Source organism: Dromiciops gliroides, chromosome 4, assembly GCF_019393635.1.
Source record: "Dromiciops gliroides isolate mDroGli1 chromosome 4, mDroGli1.pri, whole genome shotgun sequence".
Classification (NCBI taxonomy): domain Eukaryota; kingdom Metazoa; phylum Chordata; class Mammalia; order Microbiotheria; family Microbiotheriidae; genus Dromiciops; species Dromiciops gliroides.
In genome coordinates, this window is record NC_057864.1 from 485,194,724 (window position 1) to 485,220,196 (window position 25,473).

At 44.9% G+C, this 25,473-nt stretch overlaps 2 protein-coding genes across 2 annotated transcripts in view; one reads left to right on the plus strand and one right to left on the minus strand.

Moving 5' to 3' along the window:
• PSMD1 (proteasome 26S subunit, non-ATPase 1) overlaps nucleotides 1-25,473 on the minus strand; it is a 111,533-nt gene that overhangs the window by 42,446 nt on the left and 43,614 nt on the right. The window lies entirely within an intron of this gene.
• On the plus strand, nucleotides 1,974-14,960 carry HTR2B (5-hydroxytryptamine receptor 2B). Its single transcript, XM_044002744.1, has 3 exons — nucleotides 1,974-2,370; nucleotides 11,112-11,312; nucleotides 13,877-14,960. The coding sequence occupies exons 1-3, from the start codon at nucleotides 1,974-1,976 to the stop codon at nucleotides 14,767-14,769; spliced, it is 1,491 nt and encodes a 496-aa protein (XP_043858679.1). The 3' UTR covers nucleotides 14,770-14,960.

A 25,473-nucleotide genomic window follows, 5' to 3' on the forward strand; every position in this document is an offset into this window, starting at 1 on the left:
AGGCCCCCAAGGACACGGGGGAGAACGCTCAACAAGGTCCCCCTCAATTCAGAAACTGAGTCTTGTCATGAACCCCTCTGGAAACATTCCTCCAAGACTGGCATCTCTGAAGAGCCGAGCTTTGAGGACCGTGAAGATGCCGGGAACCTCAGAAACTCCGGGTCTGAACATGTGTGGAGCCAACCCCCGACATGACCGAATACCCTTAACCAAGAGTTATGAACAATTATTAAGGATGCCCGGACTCTCCCACAATGACCAAATTCAAAAGGAAATGCCCTTCCTGGCACTGTTCCAAGCACACACAACATTCATTTGTCTTCTAGCTTTCAAGCACTGCAACGAACACCCCAGAACGGCTCCATCAGGGAAGGAATTCAACTGCCGCGGTGAGCGCGACCGCCGAGCCCCAACAACTCCGTGATGACATGAGCTAGAAGGCAACAAGCGTGCAGAGGAGAAAAGTAAGTTAGCTAAAGGAGAACAAAAACTGGAACTATCATTGAAATTCTAATTTGTTAACGACACTGTTGCCCCTTTTCTCTTTTTCCATAGTGGTTTTAAAAAATACAAAAATTCCATATTGAATGACATTTAAAAGTTGTAGAATTCTGTGCTTTAAAAAAATAGATTAAGAAAAAGTCAACCTTGGGCTTTTTTGAAGGGGGGTGGGGGAAGTTCAGACAGCTACTTTTTTTGAGGGGGATAAAACTTCAAGGTTCAGACAATTGAACGTTTTATATATGGTGCTCAAACATAATTTAAAATGTTCCACTGCTATAAAAAAACCCACCTAATTTATAGTTCTGGTTATTTGCCTTTCCTTTTGTCCTCTCAAATGAAAGCCAATCTACAAAATTCAAAGAGAAAATGAAGGTGTTTCCTTCCATGTCAGTACTCCAAAGAAAATGCACAAATCTAAGACACGTCCCCAAATCTGCACGTGTGCATGTGTGCCTTTCTCAGACCTATCTTTTAGAGCCATGTATTTATTAATAATATTTGTTGGTGGGCGTGTTTCTCTTTGGGTAGCCAGTGTGCAAATGCTCAGCTCCAAGTCAACAAATAAATTCTTTGGCACACTTCTGACTCCCCTACCTCCCCAGCCTCATTTTCAATCTTTACCTTGAATTTATATATAGTTCAACAGAGGTATGGAGACATTCTGATAGCATGAAATATCTAGCGTTTACTTGGGCTAGTGGTTGATCCGAAACATCAGAAATCCGTGGCTTAATAAATCTACCGGATTAATTTAAACGAGGGTTTCTTAACCTTTTTTTTTTTTAATCATGGACCTCCTTCTTGGAATTTTCTTAAGTGTATAAGATAAAATACATAGGATTACAAAGGAAATTGGAATGGATATAAAGATACCATTTTCCCCATCTAAGTTCACGAACTCCCTGAAGTCTATCCAAAGACCCCTGACCTAAATCGACTAGGCAAATGGCCAGATGATGAATCTGAATAATCCAGGCCCTGCTATATGACTAACTAGCTGTGTGATGTCAGGTAAGTCATGTCCCCCCTTGGGCCTCATCAGTAAAATGAGGGGGCTGGACTACAAGAACTCTTCTAGCTCAAAACTTGTCTGCTTGGAAAGTCTTCAATGCAGACCAGAGCTCTGGAGAAAGGAGGGGCTGGGGCCGTGCAGCACAAGTATCTGTTCTGTTCTTTGTCAATTAAAATGATGTAATCTACATATTTTGTATCGAGGGGGAACCCTTTGGCATTCCAGTTCCTCGACCACTCTGCTGCTTGGGGAAGACATGAGAAGCTAGGTCCAGACTGCGGTTTCCTCTCCTAAAACCTTGTGAAATCTGAGGCTCTTCAGAGCAGTGATCAGACAAAAGGACCTCCCTCACCAAGCAGAGATGGCCAAGAGTTGGTGAAAACAGATTTTTTTTTTTAAGAAGGGGGTCTACCTTGGCTTTGAGTGTTGTCATGGCTACAATGTCTTAAAAAAGCCGATGACTAGCTCAGCTACTGACCATGTTGACCATTCTCCAGAAGCAGACTGGATCACAGAAAAACAGCGAATGGCTATTTCTTACAGACTTTTGGAACAAGACACAATTCCAGATTACCTTCTGCAGGGTTCTAAAATGTCCGATCGCTTACTCTCATCTAATGAGTCTGGACTGCCGACTGACTCAACACCAGGAGAGAAGAAACTGCGCTGGGCGGCTCTCCTGATCTTCATGGTGATAATACCTACAATCGGGGGTAACATCCTCGTCATCCTCGCAGTGTCCCTGGAAAAAAAGCTGCAGTACGCCACCAACTACTTCCTGATGTCACTGGCAGTAGCCGATCTGCTGGTCGGGCTGTTTGTGATGCCCATTGCCCTCCTGACGATCATGTTTGGTAAGTACTGAACTTTGATCACAATACCCTAGGGGTGGGCACCTTAGTTGTTGTCATAGATTTTCTATTTGGCCTAAAAGAAAAGTGACTAAAAGTAGTTACAATTTCCCTTCACTGCTCTAGTGTCTCGACTTGTGCACGTCAGCTAGAAGGAATAAAAATGATCTCCCAGATAATCATCACTCTGCTAATAATGGTAAAGACATTCTCCAAGTAAATAACCTTTAAAGATGCTGCTGCACAGCTATAGGATTGACTGGGTTAAAACCCTTCTTGCCTACTGTGCAGAATAGAGCCGATGCTTTTTTTGCTGGCCAAACAGTCGCTCTGTCACATATGCTATGCCTCTTGACTTGACTCCATTCCTAGCTTAAATGAACTGTTCTATCCAAATTCTTGTAATTTCCATGCATTTTAGAAAATCTCCTCAGTCAATTAATTCAATTGTGTTTGTAGCATGAAAAATCTTCAGTTACAGAAGGAAATGATCCATCTGCTGCTGTTTAGCCCTCTTGATTTCTGATCACTGGTACCTCATGTGGGAAAATTCAGGACCCCCAACTGACTAAATTAAATGGAATAAAACCTGGGTTGTTGAGATTAATAATTAGTTTTCTGTTGATTTAAATCAGTCTCTTAAAAAGATTTCTTACTAACTTAATAATCTTAAAATATCTCTCATAAATATTTTAGTTATAAGGAGGAATTTTTTTGACCCATGGATTCCACTCCTCCCCCCCTTTTCAGTTTCTTAATCTCTTGAGTAATCCAGCTGTAACTGAGGTTAAAATATTTAAGGAATCTTAAATTAGACCAGAACATAACAATAGTACCTTTAACTGTGTACAAAGTTTAAGGGACTCAGTGGGTCAGATTTATGTAAGAGTCGATCTGTGGGGAGGATCCAGGAACATTTCACTGACACTAGGCACAACTCAGCTCAAATGCACAGAGACAGAAAATTTTTTAAAAGTCCCCCTTCAAACCAGAGTGAAATGTCATCATCATAACAAAATCACTACACATTTGTTGAGAAGCTGAATGTATGGACAGCTGAATGAATGACCCTGCTCGGTAACGTGGCTTAAATATTTACCCGACAAGAATTCCTCCTCCTGGGCCCCTTCACAAACTCATGCATCGCTACTAATCAGCCTGTCAGAGGAATTGCCACAAAGGAGCACTTAAACATCACACACCCATAAGGCTTCGGTGTCAGAGTAAGTCTAACTCACACTGTTTTTCAATGACAGACAGGATGAATTTCTGATTACAAGGGAGCAGGAAGAGAGAGAATGCACAGGAAAGACCAGCCAAGGCACTGTGTGACAGAAGGGCAAGCCCTTGAATTCTCCCAGGTGAGGGGTGCCCTTCTTCCAGAGCAGACTGTGCACAAAAGAGAAATTCCTAGGTTTGGTCCTGCCACTGAAAGGGGCTGTTCTTCATGGCCATGCATTGAAGTAGAGAGATCAGCTCTTGATGCCACTTCTCTTATTGATATTGAACAAATTCAATTGCTTGACATTGGTAAGTCAGTTTTAACTTCAAACTAAAATGTCAGGACTGCTTGGTATAGGGGCCAGCTACTGAAATGATGTCTATCAGAATAAAATAGCCAAGGATTAAAAAAAAAAAAAAGCCATTTCCATGGGTTTAAACCCAGATGCCAACCACAATGGGCTCTGGATCCGTGTACTTCCAAAAAATCCAATGGGGCTGTCTGGTAGAGAGATGGCCAAAGGGCAGTGGAAGACTTTACTCGCGGCTCAGAGGAGGAAGCTAGCATGCGCTTATTAGCATCAAACACTTAACGACCGGGCCTTATTTATGTTCAACTAAATGACTAAGGACGTTTGGCTGCCAGAACAGTGATGTATCTAGGCTGGGCCAATCCAGCCATGCCCACCCTGCTTATGTAAATAACCCCCACAACAAGCTGTCTGAAAAGGTAACAGAAAATGCTTCCCATAACTAAGAAAACCAAAGTGGTGGCTGGTTAAGAGGTGAGTTTGAAAATGTAACCAAAAGATAAGAGATTTATAGAAGGTTTACTTAACACTACAGAAAAATCAGCTGGCTAAGACCATTAAATTCAGGACAACAAATTTCCCACAACAAATTTCTTAGCACGACACCCTATACTGTGCAATGTATTGTGAGAAATGCCCTGAACTTTTTTCTCCATCCCTTTTTTGCTTAAAACCTATGTCTGACTACAATGGGTAGTGTTTGGTCCTCCATACAGCCCCCAATCTATTTTGTACTTTAAATGAACATTTTAAATGAAAACACTTGCAGAAAAGTATTTTTTTTTAAATTGAAGAAAGAAAAATAAATGGCTTTTAAGAAATGGACAGGGCTACAAACAGCAACTTTTAAATTAGAATGCAGCCGTATGAGAAAAAAAAAGACAAGGTGATGTAGATCTATTTCTTAAGCATTTATTACTAAGTGCCTACTATGTGCCAAGCACTGTGCAAAGCCAGGAAATACAAAGAATGAAACAATTCCTACTCATAAGGAGCTTACGGCCAAAAAGAACAAGACAACTAGGATCGCCAAATGATGGGCCAAACAGCAGTCCCGTTGCGATCTGGCTCAAACAATGGAGAGAGTTCTGGAGGGACGAACATTCTACTCACACGTGGCCATGGTAGATAGGTGGCAGCCCCAGGCAACTTCTAACAGTGTTCTGACAGCAAAACGCATGTGGAGTTCCAAAGACTGATTTACAAGGCAGCTTCTGGAATCCCACCCTGATGCCCAAGCTGCCTAGAGAGCTCAATCTCAAGTCTTATGTAGAGCGTTTGGTTAAAATCTCAGAGAATCATGTTCTTAGCTCAGGAACATCAAGGCATTCTAGAGTGAGGCCATTCAAAGGAACCTCAGGGAGCTGTAAAGACTGGAACCCATTTGTTTTCTCTAATTATAGGTGGTGGGTTCCCAATTGGGAAAGTTCCCATAAAGAGAACTCCCTCGCTGCATCTAGTTTTAAACCCCTAACAGGAATTCTATAAAAACCACACGGGAACATAACACCTAAAGAATATTTCACTAGTGAAGGCAAATGAAAACAAGAAGAGCAAAGGGGGGCCAAGAGTTATTGCTATCACCAGCTATTGCTCAAGATGGCTTATTCTGCCTGGAAGAGTAAGGCTGGCTGTCCCAACCCTGCTGACACAACTCCTTCAAAAGGTGCACAGAGCACTTCCAACAAAGGGACGGGAAGCGGCACACATGATCTTTATTCCCAATGTACAGATGTACACTATGGGGCCCACTGGGTTTCTAGGACTTGCCCTCTGCACCTCAGGTTCCAAGCCAATGATTAAAAACGGGTCCTTGGGCAGCTAGATGGCGCAGTGGATAGAACACCAGCCCTGGAGTCAGGAGGACCTGAGTAAATCTGACCTCAGACACTTAACACTTACTAGCTGTGTGACCCTGAGCAAGTCACTTAACCCCAACTGCCTCACTTAAAAAAAATCAAACAAAAAAACAAACAAAAAAAAGGGTCCTTTATCAAGGACATATTTTGGGTACAACTACTCCACCTTTAGTCACCGTTAGGCCTGTTGCTAACAAGCAGTCAGTTCTTCCCAGTATGCCCCATCATCACTTTCTGCCTGACTGAACAAGACACGACCCTGGGCCAGCCTGAAGAAAGGCCACAGAGAGGTTTCTTCAGGCTCTGTAGCAGAGTCTTGCCATGAAGACAAGCGAAGGGAGGAAACATCACAGTAGATTTGATCTGTTTCACAGCATGAAACAGGCCTGTATTCTCATGCCCTTGATCCATCTAAATGCTGTGGCACTTAGGTTTTGGGGAAATTTGATCTGTGGCCTTGTACTCCACAGTAAATAGGAAGACACAATCACATCGAAGACAATGGGGCCTAAATGGCTTTAACAAACAGTTGGGTCTATGACTAGAGGCTCCGTAAAAAACAACACACCAATGGGCCCAAACCAAGCCATATTTGGTAGGTATTCCAGAACAAATTACAAAATGTATTTAGATGCTCAATGTTGAAATTCTATGGAGAGAAATTAGTCAGAAATGAACTGGTAATGAGCTCTTTTGCTACTTTCTCTGAAATCTCCCTGGAATTGTTAAAATAACAGAAAACAAAATACTCACACCATACTATTTCAGAAGCCCAGCAAAATGTCACATCCCCCTCTTTTACTGGAGGAGATAATTTGTCTCTGCCAACAAATCTTGGGCTCTAACAACAAATCCAGGGCTCTTAGCTGGCCTGGGAATGATTTATGGGGGGAAACAGGCAGTGAAGTATCCTGGGACTATAAACTGCCGATCAACTTACAGAACTTAATATAAGGAACCTAAAATAGCTAAACTGACCCAACATTTGTATGCATCTTCAGTTATTTCCACCCATGCAGTCATTTAGGTCAATTTTTATTTAAAGCAATACCCTATCCATCACTGATCCAAATCATGTCAATGCATCGATTTGGAGTATTCTTGAGGCTAGAGCCATAGTGGCACACACAGCTACAAGTCATTCTATTAGGCAATTTCATGAAATTCTGAATCACATCTACTAGAAAGCTGTATCTCTCAATTTGGGCCTCAATCATTTTTAATCTCCTACTCTTCTTTAAAAAGTACAAACTCTCGGGGCAGCTAGATGGCGCAGTGGATAGAGCACTGGCCCTGGATTCAGGAGTACCTGAGTTCAAATCTGGCCTCAGACACTTAACACTTACCAGCTGTGTGACCCTGGGCAAGTCACTTAACCCCAATTGCCTCACCAAAAAAAAAAAAAATAAAAGTAGAAACTCTCTATCATTTCCTCTTACTAGTAATAAGCAAACAGTAAAGCTACTAGACATTAAATAGACAAATCATGGCACCTCTGTATTAATGATAATTTTCTATTTCTCTTCAGTTATAAAAATAAGCATTCAGGAATGGAGGTTGTTAAAATCAATTCACTTCTGCCACTGCTTAATTTAAGTGCTCAAGAAGCTGAGCTTATAGTAGAACTCGGGTTCTGGGATCACATGATCTGAACTCAGTGATGCTAGAATTTCTATTGTGTTTCTCTGCTCAGCCCAGCAGATTTAGGCTGTGCTTGAGAATTTGAAAGAGTTATAATTTCATCAAAATAAGTCTGAAACCAGAAAACGACAGTGGAGAGAAACAGAAAGCTCTGAGCCTCTGATTTGCCCCCTGCCCAGCTGGTGACTGAAGCGTTCTGAGCCCTCATTTCCTTGCCTTATAAAAACCATGAAGCTGACCTTGAAGATGCATTTCAGTTCTGACACAGGCCTCTCTGGCTCTTGACATTTCCCCACATATACCCATAGAAGATCTGTCCAACACACTGAAAACTTGCCTTGTTCTAATAAAACATCAGGTACACCAATAATCTACTGCTCCCACTGGCCTTCTTCGGGATGTCAATCAGTCCCTCTCTTTTTCCAGAGCTTCTTTGCCAAAAAGGTAAAGCCTCACAGAGTAGCCAAAGCTCTGAAGGAAAGTCAGGTGAAACATAAAAGCCGGTCAGTATCTGCTCTCCTGGCCCCTCGCTAGTGTTGCCCTCAAGCCTGACTAAAGCCTGCTCTCTTCCCCAGACTTGGATTATAAATAGCAAAGGGCTATCTGGATGGATGTGAGTTGCTGCTATAGTTAATAATAATGATGTTGACGTTACTTAATTTTGAATCGTACAGTCAAATCCTTCTGTGCTGGGACTTAGGTCAGTTTGGCATCCAGCACTCATCCCTACCTCAGACCTCTTTACTCAGATACAACTAATCCTCAGGGCTACCAGTCTAATTAACGCCTCGAACGTAGACTGTTAGATGTAATGAAAGGCTGGGCTTCCAGATGAACTAGAAAGCCCATGTCAGCTCTTATTGTCTGCAGTACCTTTCCTACACACACCATGGACTGTAATAAATTCCAGATGGAGCAATAGCTTAAAGAGAAAAGAATATAGACTAAAAAGAAATTAGAAGTTGATTCAATAATGGATCCATCTGCAATATTGCAATGATATATTGCAATAGACTGATATCTTGTTGGAAAGGATCAAATATTGCTGTATTTATTGGAGAGTATCAAAACCGATTTATTGAATAAAGAAAAGCAAATCATGGGAGACAAAATATATGCCTGACCCACGAATAATAATGACTCACATTCATATTGTACTTCAGGGTTTGTAAAGTGCTTTCCTTACAACAATCAAAAATAATTATTCCTATTTTACAGATGAGGAAACTGGAGTTCTGAGAGGTAGTGTGAGCATACAGAATTCCAAGCAAGGTCCTGCACCCTTGCTCTTCCTCCACTTAGCCTCCAATGTGTCTCTGTCTAGCATCTGGTTTTTTTGGGTTTCTGTTTTTGTTGCTGTTGTTGGTTTTTGCGGACACCATGTGAGAAAATTCCTTTACTTTGGCCTACAGCGTGGTACATGTTTCATTGTGCATCGATTTATATAGCTACACAGGGTTTGGACCACCCAAGATGAAAAGGTTAGCGACAAGGAAAAGATCTTTGCAGAGTCCACAAATAATCTGAGAAAAAACTGATATGCACAATCTCTAATTGACACAACTAGAACTCCTCTTCAACGTATACATGGTGCAGGACTAAATAAGCAGGGCTTGAAGGAAAAAAAGAAACAAAGTGACCATCTGAAAAACTGTCCAAACCCATCAATGATCAGAGGAAGGTGAATGAAAACAATTTTATACACATTTGGCAGCTGGTTAAAAAAGTTACACAACATCCAGGTGTGTGTGTGTTGGGGGGGGGGGCGCGCGGGGCGCGGGGCGCGGGAGACGGACAGGACAGGAACAGATGACTGGCTGTGGAGAAAAAAGGACAAAAAACCTATGACACAAACTGTCTCAGAGCCAAATGATAGCCCTGGGGCACTGGGATAAGGGTGGGCACAGCCACCGAGTAATAACTGGATGTGTTTTAGGGGCCTGGGGAGAGAGACCTTCTGCTCCAGCAGCTAACTGAGAGACAGAGAGTGAGAAAGACAGAGAGAGGGAGAGAGAGAGAGAGAAAGAGACAGAAAAGATATACATGCAAACAATAGCTTTGCTTTCAAACTATGAGTACCTAGGCCCCCAAAGCAGTATGACCCCATCCCTTTCAGATATTTTTATAAGAATCAAAACATTTTAAAGCAAAATTTTCTAATCCAGTTTCTAATTTCAAGAGGCACAAATAATACACTGCTATTTTGAAGAACACTATCCAGTAACCAAATGCCCTGAACTCAAGCAGGAAAAACCTCTACTGAGAGCCTTAGCATGGGGCTAGCGAACAACCTATTAAATTTTAATTTTCCGAGTGCCTTTTGTCTTGAGATCCCATTCATTTTTGGCTCCCACCCTTCCCCTTCCCAGTGAGCCACCCCTCACCATTATAGCAAAGACTGAAAAAGAGAAAAGTTCGGTAAAACCGACTAACAAATGGACTGTTTCTAACAAGACACAGACTACCACACACTCATAGGCCCCAACCTTTCCAACGAAAGAGGGAGGTAATCTCTTTTAAAATAGAAATATGGTTTGTACTCTGGATAGACATTGAAATTACTTTTATGACAAACATTTCACAAACTAAATACTACCACCTACCTCCTGTAAAGAGGTCATTATGTAGTAAATCATCATTTTTGTGTACAACATCACATTCAAAGCCAAGTACCAGGGGATACATTATACATCGCACGTCAACTTTAACTGGTTCCTTTTGCCACAATGCCTACAGCCAATAGAATGGCCAGGAGTCTATCCTGGCATCCTTTAATTATGAGACACAGGCGAGCACCTTCTCTGCCTGTGCACAGAGTGAGATCTTCCCCACCAGTGCCAACCCCCATGGGGCACCCAAAGGAGAGGAGTAGAGAGCATCTCAGGCATGGCAGGCCATCTCTCCACTCTGCTTTTCTTTGACCACTGCCCCACCCCTTCAGGACACTAGACAACTAATCATGGTCGAGTATTTGTGAAGAGTCTTCAAAAGAATTTCACTGAAATTCACTCTGCTCTAGGACTCCCCTAAATTGTGGTGAGTTGAGTGAAAGTTCTCCCCTAAAACAGGGGTAGACAAAGAGAAGCTGAGTTCTTCCCATTCAGGTTCCTTTGCCTTAAAGGAGACTTGTAAGAAGAAACTTCTGTCGTTTGAGAATATAAAGGTCGTCCACGAGGGACAAAATTCACGTCCCCTTTTCAGAAAAAGATCCAGAAATATCACAACCCGATGACTAAATACCTCTGCAAAATGCAAGTACTTCCTATTGTGGGTTACTGCAAATATTAACAATTATTAATACCTATAATTGGCTTTATGCAACATGTTCCTTAAAAGTTAATCATTTTATCTTGGTAAACTGAATTCTATTTTAAATGTCCTGGGAGTGTGAGCCATTTCATAAAAAGTTTAAGTTAATACATTTATAGTACACATGCTTCTCCATCATAGTCACAGGGACATAGGACAAAGTCAGAGCCAGGCCTAGGCCCCCAGATATCAGGCCTCCTCCCAAGCCAATGGTCCTGCTGCACGCACAGCATCTTCCTTCTGAGATGGAGTTTGTCAGGAATACAATGAAGGTTTTAATGGAAGACAAATAATCACCACACGGTACCCAAGTGATGACACGGTTAACAAATGTATTAAAGAAAGCCAATGGTCAGGTGTGGCCAGAAGAGAAATAACCGCTTTGTGTTTCCTCCCCCGACAGAGCCGGTGTGGCCCCTCCCGCTCGCCCTCTGCCCTGCCTGGTTGTTCCTGGACGTCCTTTTCTCCACGGCATCCATCATGCACCTCTGTGCCATCTCTGTAGACCGTTACATAGCCATCAAAAAGCCCATCCAGGCCAGTCAATACAACTCCCGAGCCACGGCCCTCATCAAGATAACAGTGGTGTGGCTCATTTCAATAGGTAGGTGAGAAAGGAGGGGTCTGGGGATAGGAGGGTCCTTTCAAGGAGCAGCCTGGGAAACAGGAAGTTCATCACCAGGTCAAGGTGCCACCACCACCATGGTGTCCATGTTGTATATATGTATGTGCATACACACGTGCACACACGTATATATATCGTCATCCTCGAGCCACTCGTCACAGAGGACTCTAGCCTTTCCAGTAAAGACCTACCTCAGTGCCTCACTGTGGGGTGGAGGAGACCTCGGGCATTCAAAGACAACACCAACAAAGGTTACGCTTGGGCAGGTTCCACCCAGCTAAAAAGGCCCGGGTCAGAGTTAGCAGCCTCTTGCATCACTCATTTAGGAGACACTCATGACCAGGGTGGCTGGAGGAGCAGGGGTGAAATTTTCAGCTCCAGAAGTTAGTTCTCAAATAGCACCTCTCGGGCCTTGCATCAGTGGAGGGAGGGTCCACACTGATGAAAATATGGATCTCTGATATGCTAATGTATGACACTAATCTACACTTTTGCCAAATATATGAAAACAAACAACCAAAAAGGCCCATAACCACAGGGGGAAGAACCCCCCTCCCACTGCATTTTCATGATCTTTACTGTGATTCAACATGTAGGCTAAACCTAGAAGCACTAGCCCTCTGAAAAATAGAAGGCTTTCATCTGAAAACACACTCAAATTCTCCTTCTAACTCAACAAAACCCTAAGAGTTAATATATAAAAACCTATGGTTACTGAGAAACAGCACCTGTATAAGCACCTCTAAGGAGCTGAATGGTAAACTGAGGGAATTTAGAGTATTTTAAAAACCAACTAACCAAACCTCCCTCACAAACGCTGGGCAGAAACTAGGCAAGATTACCAGACTAGCTTAGAAACCTAGATTCCAAGGCAGGCCAGTTAATTCAAGTGTCCATAGCATATGACTTTAGTTGCCTGATCCTCTTCAGTGATGGAGTGAGAGTGAAAGAAGGCAATGTTTATAAAGGATGGGCAGGGGCAGCTAGGTGGCGCAGTGGATAGAGCACCGGCCCTGGAGTCAGGAGTACCTGAGTTCAAATCTGGCTTCAGACACTTGACACTTACTAGCTGTGTGACCCTGGGCAAGTCACTTAACCCCAATTGCCTCACTAAAAAAAATAAATAAAAAATAAAAAATAAAGGATGGGCAGATAAGTGGGGTTTAAGAAAGCAGCTGCCTTTCTTCTAAACCGTTTGGATGGCCCAGTTCCCATCTTTGGTGTTCAACAAGCTGATGAACAAAGCCAGGAGACTTCCTAGCAGAATATCTTTGAGGAGAGTTTAAGTACAGCCAAAATGGTATGTTGGAAATTGGCAGGTGAGGACTGGACAAATAAGTCAAGTGGAACAGGGCACTTGTTGGAGGTGAATGCAATCACCAACCAAATTTTGCGACCATTCATTAGAATTCCAGGAAGAGAGTCGACATTCCATTATAACAAAGTGGCAAATTGAAAGAGAGAAGTATTAGATGAAAGGGGACTGGGATGCCTAAGAAAATAAAAGCAGGGAAAAGATGCACCTCAGATCGAATTGGAGAGGGAAAAGCCAGCAGGGCCCGATCGTCTGCAGCTGATCTTTTGGCTCCCAATGAAAGCTCAGCTTCCCTCCTTTGTTTACCACCAAAAGCATCTGCAGATGATGGGGGGCTTTAGGGTTCACAGAGCTCAAAGCTAGAGATAAGCTTTCAGGTCAGATCGAAGCAAATGGGACAGATTCCTTTTTCAATGTTGGCTGATTCTAAGGGAAAGGGCTGGGAACGGGCCCCTTGTTCGGGGTCTCCCCCCTGCCCTCTCACTTCTCCCACAAGCAAAAGCCAGCAGGATGGGAGGAACACTATCACCACGTGTTCCTCTCTGAGGAATTCTAAGTCATTCAGGTAAAACCTGGAATTCGTTAAAATGTGAAAATAGCCTACATCTCTTCGCTCATGATTTCAAAAGAAGAGTGGAAAAACCCCATTTACACGGGTGTAAATACAAAGTGATCCTGGCGTACCAGCTGAACCTTAGAGAAGAGAATGGGGGGCTGTGTACTCTTATGTCACTTGTAAATTTCTGTAGGTCAGAGGCATTATTTCTACAGAATTCCTTCTGTCCATACAAAGAGGTGTAAAGCCACTACAAGACAGGGGCAATAATTAGGGTCTCTCCCTAACATCTAACATCCTGGGTGGACCTGGAGTCAGGAAGACCTGAGTTCAAATCCTATCTCAGACACTTTCTAGCTACATAACTGAGCAAGTTACTTAATGTAACCTCTACCTTTCTCAGTTACCTCAACGGTAAAATGAGAATATTGTAAGGGTTTTTTGCAAACCTCTAAAATTTAGCGATGACGATGACGACCCAAGTGCCTAATGAATCTCTTGTAAATGACAGACCTGATTATTTAATACGTTCCTGTCAAATCCCCCACAGCTGGTGCTCTCACAATCAGCAGGCGCTGTCAGCAGGCAGGTTGAGGAGCACTGTGCTCCCTGGAGTGATTCACACAGACGATGGAACTGAGCTCAGTTTGTCTGGGGTTTCTTCTTTTCTAGGCATTGCCATCCCGATCCCAATCAAAGGCATAGAGGCTGGCGTGGGCGACCCCAACAACATCACATGCGTGCTAACAAAGGAGCGTTTTAGTAACTTCATGCTCTTCGGCTCCCTGGCTGCCTTCTTCACGCCCCTCGCCATCATGGTGGTCACTTACTTTCTCACTATCCAAGCCCTTCGGAAGAAGGCATACTTGATCAAAAACAAGCCACCACAGCGTTTCACGTGGTCTACCGTGTCCACGGTTTTCCAGAGGGATGAAACACCTTGCTCATCCCCTGAAAAGGTGGCCATGCTGGATTTTTCTCCCAAGAATAAAACGGTGCCTAATGCGAATGATGAAATGCTTATTCGACGGATGTCCAGTGTTGGGAAAAAGTCCGTTCAAACTATTACCAACGAGCAGAGGGCTTCCAAGGTGCTGGGGATTGTGTTTTTCCTCTTTTTGTTTATGTGGTGTCCTTTCTTTATTACAAATGTCACTCTGGCTTCATGTGATTCCTGCAGTCAGAGCACGCTCCAAAAGCTTCTGGAGATATTTGTCTGGATAGGTTATGTTTCTTCAGGGGTGAATCCTCTGGTCTACACACTCTTTAACAAGACCTTTCGGGATGCATTTGGTCGCTACATCACGTGCAATTATCAGGCGACCAAGGCAAGGAAGCCCCTTCGGAAATGCTCAAGCAAGATGTCCTTCAGGAATTCTATGGCAGAGAATACCAAGCTCTTTGCGAGACAAGGAGTGAAAAATGGGCTTAACCCAGTCATGTACCAGAGCCCAAGGAGACTCTGTAGTTCTCCCATACAGTCCCCATCCACTGTTCTCCTGGACACACTACTTCTCACTGAAAACGAAGTGGACAAAACTGAAGAGCAAGTCAGCTATGTATAGCAGAATTTGTGTTCCCTTCACTCCAATAATGCAATGAGAGGAACTAAGAGTGGGGCCATTAAAAAGCACTACAGATAAAAAGAAAACCGCAGAACACGTTCCTTCATCTTCTTAAAGACTGAGATAAATATCCGTACCATCTAGTTGTCCCCAATTTGGTCCAACTAGCCCATGAAATAGCTATTTTGCACACAAGTAACGAACATCTAGCACTGTACAATAATTAAGAAGCCAAGAGTCAAATAAAGTTCAGTCCATTATTTTATCACCAAGTCTGGCCTCACCTTCTTTCACAAAGCCGTTAAACTCAGAACCATTTGTCAAAGATGAGATGGTGTAGAGCTGTCTATCCCAGAGGGCAGGTTCTGGTATGAAAGACACTCATGGAGTCCCACAGGGAGGGCTCTGTCCTCACTTGGAGGTGATCAACATTTTCATTAGTTACTTGGGTGATGCAAGATAAAAGACACACTTATCACACTGGCAGACAATACGACACTAGAAAAGAAAACCACTACAGCCGATCAAAAAATCAGGCCTCCTCCAATCGATGAGAAGACATTTACATGACCTCCCAGGACAGAGAGCTGGAAGAGTTTTGAGCGGGCTCCTGGTTCACCCCCATCTCCTTGGCAGATGAGGAGCCTGAGGTGCAGCTAGAGAGGGGCTAAGTGACTGACACGGTCAGGGTCACGAAGGCAGGCCGAGGGGTGGAGCCAGGAATCTACCTCTTATATGTATCTATAAAGTCTTTAGTTGACCACAAGCTCAAAGACCCAACAGTGAGGTGGAGCCACCAAAAAAGCTTACTAAGGTGGTCACTTACTAAGGGTCACTCCAGGCAGGGGATTCAGGACAAAGGAAGAGGCCCCACTGCACTACGGTCAGGTTTGACATCTGGAGGAGTGGGTTTGGTTCCACACCTTGCATTTCAGGAAGGACACTGAAATTCATTCAGAACAGGGCAATCAAGACAGCGAGAGGATTCAAGACCAGGCCACAGTAACATTCAGTGAAGGAACTAGGGGCTTTAAACCTAGATAAGATTTAGTGTCATGACAGCAGGCTTCAAATCTGTCAAAGTCTGTCAAGTGGAAAAGGAGGGAGGACGGTATTAGGGACAATGGGTGGGATTTATGGGGAGCCAGTCTTGGACTCAATTCACAGATAAACTTTCTGACCAATGACACCGGTCCCAAACTGAGCACAGTCCCTTGTGAGATAATGGGTCAGTGGCAATGGAGGTATTCAAGCAAAGACCTGACCTCCAGCTGATGAGGATATTATAGGAGACTGTCAAGATGCCCCTCAGCAACATTCCCAATGCTGTGCATCTGTGGTCTTTTTGACAGAAAGCAAGGAAACCCAACATTCTCTGTGCCTGTCAGCAATGATGCCCACACACAGGTGACAAAAATAAATACACAAAACAGTAAGATTGTTGTTACCAGTGTGAAGGGGGCAAGACTGGAGAAAGCCACTGCCCGACAAATTCCAGAAACTGTCCTGTCCAATCACCTGCAGCTTTCTTGCATTTCAGCCCTCCTCATGGTATGTTCCATCCTCAGGATCTTGAACTGTACAATCTGAGGGCAGGGGCCACAGCTCATCTGTGTATTCTGCCAAGCACAGTGCAGTGTTAACACTCAGCACTGAAGAAGTCTTTGCTGAATGAATGGTGACTGCTTCCTGTTCACCTTTCCTTTACTCCTTTATCCCCTTTTCCATAATCATTGGGACTTTTGCTTCCCCAATCCTTCTTGTCACCCCCTAACCTATCACAACCATTCTGGCTTCTCTTGCCTGGCTATTAAGCTCCCATAATTCATTACGTCGATGATGTGTTGCGAAGAGAAGTGTTTCTCAGCCTCCCTAGCCTGCTAGTCCCTAAAGACTAAGTTCCACTACCCAATTTTTCCACTGGACACTGGAATTGGACTGATTTTGTCCACTCTAAGTTTCTGTAGCTTAACGTTGGTTGGGTCCTTACTTCTACTCCAAATCCTTTTACTTATCCCTTACTAAAGGAAAGTGCGATGATATCTGTTTCAAGCCTTTCTCTTCTTTCTTCTTCCCTTACAATTAAAAAAGATGGCCCCCTACTCTGAGATCTAAGCCGTCTGACCTGTTGTTGGGTTTGCTTTCAGTTGTGTCTGACTCCATGATTCTGTGTGGGGTTTTCTTGGCAAAGATACTGGAGTAGTTTGCCCTGTCCTTCTCCAGCTCGTTTTACAGATGAGGAAACTGAGGCAAACATGACTTGTCCAGGATCATAAAACTAGGGAGTGTGGGAGAATGTATTTGAACGCAGGGAGAGGAGTCTTCCTGACTCCAGGCTCCACACTAGCCACTGCAGCGCTACCTAACTGCCCTAAGGTGCCCCCATTCTCCATTCCTCGGAACTTCATCTGCTCACCTCCCACCTCAGGGAAAGGGCTGACCCTTCCCCTGGTCAATGATAATCCCCCCATCTATCTCATTCCATGCATCAATCACGTCTCCCCTTTGCATCTTCAGCCTCTTCCTTCTCCTGAGTCCTCCTGTTTGGGGCTCACATAGGCCTTTCCTCCCAGAAGAACAGGTTCCCTTGACCCGGCTCCCGTCCCCTTGCCTTGAGTTTCTCTTCCATCTGGCTTCTAAAAAGAGCTGTCCACACTCACTACCTCAACTTCATTTTCTACTCCACTTCCAAACCCTTTGCAAAGAGGAAACTAAGGCCAACAGGGTTAAGTGATTTGCCCAGGATCACAAAGCTAGTAAATTCTGAGGCTGGATTTGAACTCGGTTCTGACTCCAAGCCCAGTGGTCTAGCTGCTTGCTGCACCATCTACCTGCCCAACTTCAAGTCGGTTAAGTCAACCAAAACAATAACCAATGTGGCGTTAATTCTTGACACAAAGACTGAAAACAGACGAGCAATTGCCTGGTTTTACTTTCTCTGTACTCCTTTCCTGGTATGGTCAGAAGAATCCTCCCTTTGGCCCAGTCTGACCCAGGCCACAGTCCCTAGAGGGCGACAAAGTGAGCACGTCAGCCAGGATGCTGCCTGTCTCTCTGTCAGATTTCTTGAATTGCTTCCTCTGGTCTTCCCTCGAAGAATCTCTTTACATTGCTGAGTATCAATCCTCGTGAGCTGGAATCCTGAAAGCACGCTCTGTCAGGTTCTTCCAAAATAGGAAGTCTCTGAACAAAGGTCCAGGGTCACATGTGGCCTCTGCTGTTCTAGCTAAGAAGGTGGCCCCTGGGTGAGAAAAATCATTCCTCCCAAGCAGAGTTACTCTATCCTTCCGGGCTCTTAAACCGTTCCACTTTCTCTCAGTCTAAGCCATGTTTCAGACCAAGACCAAGATCTCCTCGACCATATTTCAAAATCGCAGGGCCTTTCTCCCCAGGTTTCCATCACTAGCCTTAATCCAAACACACACAGCCCAGGCCCTGTGACTTAGAATTCACAAGAAGAGTAGGTATTCCCCTCACCGCTTCCTCTTACTTCGGAGAGAAAACTTTAAACAAACTGAAAATGGATTCCCTCCTCTGCTTTTAGTGAAATGAGACTGAGCAGAAATGTGGCTCCCTGGAACCCTCCATCATTCAAACCGCTTGTGGGCTGTGATGCTAGTAGCCAAGCTCCTTCCGGATCCTCTGTCTGCAGGAGGAGCCCCTGCCCTGTGGACTTTCTTCTTCTCTTTCTTTCGCTCGGTGATGTTCTCCTGAGAACGATTAGTTCCTCCTCCCATTTATCTTTGTTCCAGGTGTAGAGAAGCTGCTTTTACACCTCTACCAGCTTGAAAGCCCTGCTGATGAGGTCAGTCCATTTCCTGCTGCCCCACTTCCTTTCCAATCCTCCCAGAAGACAGACGTCTGTTTCCCAGAATCTCCTTATTCGTGTCCCAAAGACAAACCCGTATTACTTGACACCATCTTATTGCCCAGCTTCTTCCCCAGTTGCCCAGATTGATTACGTTTTCTGCCAAAATCCAAAACAAAATGAAAGCATGTGCTTGTTTCCCCAAGATCCTGTGCAGGATCCAAGTCACCAGAGATGCACATAATACAGGTTTCTTCCCATGTGACTCAATTAGTATTCTCCGTACTAACCGACCACAATGAAATTTTATTGTGATATTCTGCTATGATTCTACTCAGGATGAAAGGGAATCCTTCAAACAAGCCAGAATTTCAGGATTTTGTCATGGGCTTACTAAGAAACAGCCAGATGAGGGCACAGTTCAGCTTCTCAACTCTTTGGGAGCTGAAGGATCGAAGTGCTCTTTATTCTAAAGCTTCTAAAAGTCACTCAAAGTCAAGAGAATTCCAAGTTTGCAAAAACTATTTGTGCTCAGATCAATAAAAAGAGGGGTCCTTGTACCGAGGTTCTCACAAGCTGTATCCGTAGGTTTGTCCTTTTCTCTTCTAGCTAAGAAGGTGGTCCCCAAGTGAAAGGAAAGGGGAAAAAAAGCTTTTTTTGGTTTTTGTTTTTTAAACCTCTATGGTAACCCATCCAAAAGACAAAATGACCCTCAGTCGAGACTCTTTGCAAAGCAAGAGTAGCAGAATGGTGGAGAAAGAACAGAAGGTGCTGAGAACCATGTGGCTCTTAAACCAGGAACAAATATTAAGGTTGCTGCTGAATCTCCATGTGAATTTTTTACCCAATGCCCAAAGAGCCAACACGTGGATCGAGGGAACAAAGCACCTGACTGCTCTATCAATTAACCCGGAACACATAAAGGTGCTGCAGCTCCCTGACAGGTCTGCTTCCAGGCTCTCCCCAGGGAGGGAAATACAGGAAACTGGTTTCTTCACATATTCAAAGCTAAAAGAAACACCATTTCATGGGCTACTTGGTCGCATTCCTGGTGAGTGGAAAAGAGCACTCCATGTATTAAAGCCACTGAAAAGGGAGAAGAGGGGCAGCTAGGTGGCGCAGTGGATAGAGCACCGGCCCTGGATTCAGGAGGACCTGAGTTCAAATCCGGCCTTAGACACTGAACACCTACTGGCCGTGTGATCTTGGGCAAGTCACTTAACCCCAATTGCCTCACCTCCCCCCCCCCCAAAAAAAAAGAAAAAGAGGAAGATGAGAGATGCTAAGACTTCATTTCAAAGGCAGGACTTCCTCTCCATGGGAAGGCTCCCCCATTGCTCCTAACTGCAGACAACCCTGTAATAATTACAAAGAGCAAAACAATCCAAAACCTGCTCACTGAAATCTGTCACAGTGACAGAGGATGAGCCAACCAACCGCGCAACAAAAACAAAGTGGGTGGCCAGCGCATGCTGCCTGGGATAAGCCGTGTGACTGGCCCCTCAACAGGAGAGGAAGAAGTCAGTGCAACAACATCTGGGGAATGGTCTGTCTGTGCCTTCAAATGACCCACTTACTGAAGAGCATCATTTCCCTAGACATGCTATGTGCCTGGGAACCCCAAAACGCTTCCACCTTGGAAAAAATCCAAACTGCAGCTAACCTGAAGATCAATGGAAAAAAAACCCACCTGGAAGGTGTGCAAGAAGCCACAGAGTGACTGCTTGCGGTACGGGACACAGCACAGGACCCAAAATTGGGAGACTTGGCTCCAAGTTTGAATTCTGCCACTGGTGTGCTCAGACCCAGCATTCAGACCTACTAAGTCTCGGTTTTGAAATCTGTAAAATGAAGGGGACTAGATGATTTCCACGGTCCTTCCAAGCGCTGAGTCAGTGGGCTATTGAAAGATGCAGAGGAGATCTGAGGAGTGATCTGCCTGTAATTATGAAGCTCGTCCAGTGCCAAATGGGGGTGTTGAACCCAGGTCTCAGCAACCCCATGTCCTGTCCCTTTGTCCCCTATGACACGTCACAGGTGTTGACCAGGGAGGGCCAACATTACTGAGGCGGCGGGGATCCCTTGAGAGCTCTGCCCCCTTCTGCAGACTAAGGTCATATGGAATAGTACAAAGAGAAACAACCAGAAAGCTTTTTCCAGAAAGAATTCAACAGGGTGAGCTCATTACACCAATAAGACACAAGGAAATTAGGTTTCACGAAGAGAAAAGAGCAGGTTACAGGGACAATTTCTTCAGTCCAAACCTAACGGGAAACTTCAGTGACAGTCAGGTAGTGGCTGTACAAAATCCCTTCAGATCTGTGAGGGCCCAACAAATGCTAACCGGGAGCAAAAAAATTCTACTCAAGTATGAAAAATGACTTGACTAATGAGGAATTCTTTTAAACAGGTTTGTTATCTTTCCAGCACCTCTTTAATCAAAACTACCCAGAATGTTAATGCTGCAGCTCAACTCCTCTACTAAGCCACTGAGAGAAGTGAAGAGCACAAAGATTATAACAACAGAAAGAGGAAAAGCTGGTGCTGAGGGGGGACAAAGGGAGGAGAAGAGAGTCAAAGCCTCTGGCTGGTCCCACAGTCTGAGGTCCCCAATGCCTCCAGGCCTGGTATCAGGTCCTACAAAACCAATACGATCCCAAAGACTTATTCAGATGTGGAACGTGACCACTTGGATTCCTAAGAGAGCAAGCAAAATCCCAATTTTGAAAGTATCAGGTCTTTAGTATCAGCAACTGCCACTTCCACTTGAGGTTTCTCATGCTCTTCACAACACCCCTGAGAACATGGCACAAGAACTGTCCCCATTTACAGGTGAGGAAACTGAGCAGGGAGAATTTCGATGCCTGGGATACGTACTGCTCACTGATTCCCAGAAAAACCAGATGTTCAATCCAATGATATTCCAAAGCTGGTTTCTGTAGAAACAATGTGAAAGATCAGCTAGAAGAAGCTGCCACAGGCCATCGTGGCCTCAGGGTGGAAATGTTTCTAACATCCTCTGCAAGGACCTCGAGGGTACAGACTTTGCTCTTGCTTTGTATCCCCAGAGGTTGGCACATACATAGTAAGAGCTTGTAATGTGAAATAAAATGCTTGTTAGTTGAGTGGACAAAGCTGTTGGGAAGAAATGGTGATTAAAGAAACTCCAGGCAGGAGATGCCTTTGTACAGTTCCCTCAGTGTTTAGAGAATGAGACAAAACTAGGCCACCATCACTTCTGGCAATATACAAAGGACGAACACTTACTACTCTCTAAAAACTCTATTTCTCCTTGCAGTCCCTTAATGACTGAGCCTGCCCCCAAAGACCAGGCTATTCTCCTCCTTTGCAGAGGTGGGGGGCTATGGGGGGCATGTTCTGCATAGATTGTTAAGACTCGATAATATGCGAATCAGTGTGCTGAAAAAGTCCCCCCAACCCCCCAGCTATAAAGGGCTGGCTCCCTGGCAGGGGAGAGGAAAGGAATCTATTTGGAAAGAAAGGTAACACAAACATAAAAGACAGGGAACTCCTGCTGACAAAACACTTTCTGAGGGCACTCCCCCAAGAACAGTGGGATCGTAGGACACATATGGAGCAGGCCTTGCTTACTATGAACACAGCTGTCACAACAAGCTTCTCAAAGGGTGAGACAGAAAAGTGAGCCCTCCCTGTCTCTTCCCTTGAGCATCTGGCACACATGACATACATAGAGATACTTATCCCTCCCCCCTTTTGGCCCAATGTCAGGGGGACTACATCTGGAACACTAGAGGTCAAGCATTTCTACGAGGGGGAAATATTTCACGGTCCTTAAAACACCTGCATTTTGCAAACTCTAAAAGCAAAAATTTAAACACAAAGAGCAGCCGGTCATTGCATTTTCTGATGCTCACATAGCCCCCAGTGTATCATAGCCTACCTTGTATCCCATGGCCATTCTCACTAAAAGAAATTTAGCTCAGGATCTGTTAAACACAGAAGGAACTCATACCCAGCCTCACCCCACTCTATGGCAGGTGGGTGGTCTCACAGCTGTCTCACCTAGGGAAGCTTTCCTCTGGTGACCCCCTTCAGCTCCTCCAAGCCGGATCGGATCAAATGCCTCTCTTCCCAATTCCTCAAAGTAACTTCCTTTTTCTGCCCCTTCCTGCCCTTGAGGTTGGACACTTTGACTCCCCACAGTCATATCTGCTGGGATTCTGCACTCTTAACTGACTGCTCAATCAATTAGTGGGTGTAAGGAATTTAGCGTGACACATGTCTAACTTTACATTTACTCATTGGTTCACACAGAAACAAAGATGGGAGAAGAAAACAAGATGCAGGGGAAGGAGGCTGTTTCTTCTCAGGCCTAGCTAAGTTGTCACCTTGCTTGGCTCAGGGTCACACACCTCGTAATTCCAAGCCAAGTCACTCATGCCCATTCCCTCTGCTTCAGGTGTGGAAATAAGTGGCAAGCTAGAGACACTTCACATCTTTCTTCGTTTGATCTTTCAAGATTTAGCTATACCGGTATCACCCAAATCCAAGCCTGCTGTGAGTTAGATGGAAGCACCATATGCCAAAGCCCATGTAGCCTGCCCACAGCTGCCCTCTGATTATTTCCCACCTGAGTCTTGTCAAAGACTGATTTCCAATCTGTGAGCAGAGACTCCAGTTGATCATTAAATAATGGCATTGATTTTTTTTTTTGCAGTCCAATGAGGGTTAAGTGACTTGCCCAGGGTCACACAGGTAGTAAGTATCAAGTGTCTGAGGTCACATTTGAACTCAGGTCCTCCTGAATCCAAGGCTGGTGTTTTATCTACTGTGCCACCTAGCTGCCCCCACACTGATTCTTATAAAACTGTTCTTCAAACTCTTACTATTGGGGGGGGAGGGAGGGGGAAGGCAGTTATGAAGAGCACTGGAGGGCAGAGCTGGGGACGAGATGTGTAGGTGCAGGTGCCTAGATGGGGCCCTTCGAGCTTCAAGAAAAACCTGCTCAGACACATTATCCCAAGGGCTGAAACCTGCCACTAACTCATCACAGGTGAGTCTTCCATCCCCGCCCAGCCCCTCTCTCCACCTTGTTGGCCAAAGGCCACAGGCTGGCGATGGGGGCTGTAACCAACCACACCTTCCCCATCCTCCTCTGTGCTTGGACAGCTCATCTCTTACTGGTCCATAAAAACGAGTCCATCTTTTGTCTGGAGAGTTTCATCTTTTATTACAGAGCTAGCAGGAGTGTGCCAGTGAGAACATGTTAAAATATTACAAGGAAAAGCCGGGAGAATTATGCCGATGGACTGGCAATCAGAATGAGGTTTCTGCCTCAGCTCTTTGCCAGTGGAGCCTGGGGGCAAATGGCCACAAGCCACCTCCTCCTAGAAGGCTTCCCTCATGCTGCCTCCCACCATGGCACTATACCTGCCACCTCCCCCACGGGGGGCCATCTCTTTCAGCCTTGGCACACCAGGACCCAGCAGATCTTTAATAACTTTGTTGAACTGCTTAGTGACGTGAGTAAATATGGTGTTTGCTCAATCAATCACTTTTCTTTTTTTTCCGGTGAGGCAATTGGGGTTAAGTGACTTGCCCAGGGTCACACAGCTAGTAAGTGTTAAGTGTCTGAGGCTGGATTTGAACTCAGGTCCTCCTGAATCCAGGGCTGGTGCTCTATTCACTACGCCACCTAGCTGCCCCTCAATCAATATTTCTTAAGCCTCCACTAGATGCCAAGCACCAAGGTCACAGAAAACAATCTCGTCACTAGACTGTAACTTCCTTGAAAAATTCCCCTTGGATGGCCCCAATCTTCCCAGTCCATTGAAAAGTTCTGTCCTCATTTCAAAGCATGGGGCTGGGTAGTGTGGTGGACGAGGAAGACTGTAGGCAGGAGGGAGGAGAAGGGCCAATTAGCAGCAGCAATCGACAGCCCAGCGGGTAAAGGGCACTGCTTCTCCCACAATGCTCAACAGCCCTGCATCTGTAGGAGAGGAAGTTCATCCATCTCCTCCTCTGTTGCGGGGCAGAAGGCGGCTGAGGATTCCAGTGCAAGCTGGAACTCACAGCTGTGAGCGTTCACTGTCTTACGCCCTCTTCTCTTCCCCCTCTACACTCTCCCAGGTAATAGCATTGGCTCCCCAGGATTTACTGATCATCCCTATGCAAAGGAAGCAAAGACAGTGGTGCGTTCCATAGGGATCCAAGTGCACATCTGGATACACACACGTCCAGCTCCTGAATTATCTACTGGACATTTAAACCTGGATTTCCTGGAGAAATCTCAAACTCATCATGTCTCCTCTGAAGTGCCCACCATCCCCCTTTCTTAAGGTCACTATTTCTGTCCAAGGCAGAACACTGTCCTTCTAGTCGCTCCCTCGCCTCTCAGCCAATTTTGCTGTTTTGTAGCACAGTGTGTCTCACAGCCGCCCCCTTGTCTGCGCTCCCCCAGCCCCCAAGATTATCACACCCCCATCTTCTGCACCCGGAACTCTTCACTGCAGCCCATGAACTAGCTGCGTTTCAATATGCCCGGAGTCCTTTGTAATCTTATGGACTTTCTTTTTATGCATTTAAAAGTGGGACCCGGGGGGCAGCTAGGTGGTGCAGTGGATAGAGCACCGGCCCTGGAGTCAGGAGTACCTGAGTTCAAATCCGGCCTCAGACACTTAACACTTACTAGCTGTGTGACCCTGGGCAAGTCACTTAACCTCAACTGCCTCACTTAAAAAAAAAAAAGTGGGACCTGGAGAAGGTTTCCATAGTCAAAGCAAGGGAAGGTATCTGTTCCACATGAAGCCTTTACTGATCCCCACCCCAGACAGGAGTGTTCTCCCTAACAAACTCCTCTGGATTGAACTATTCTGTATATTTTGGTCTTGATTCACTTGACAATCATGCTATGT

What these genes read in the sequence shown, in the direction of transcription:
- HTR2B (XM_044002744.1), top strand. Translation starts at nt 1,974, where the DNA reads ATGACTAGCTCAGCTACTGACCATGTTGACCATTCTCCAGAAGCAGAC. An exon ending in CCTCCTGACGATCATGTTTG is followed by an intron (nt 2,371 to 11,111) that starts GTAAGTACTGAA and finishes CTCCCCCGACAG; the next exon opens with AGCCGGTGTGGCCCCTCCCG. An exon ending in GGTGTGGCTCATTTCAATAG is followed by an intron (nt 11,313 to 13,876) that starts GTAGGTGAGAAA and finishes CTTCTTTTCTAG; the next exon opens with GCATTGCCATCCCGATCCCA.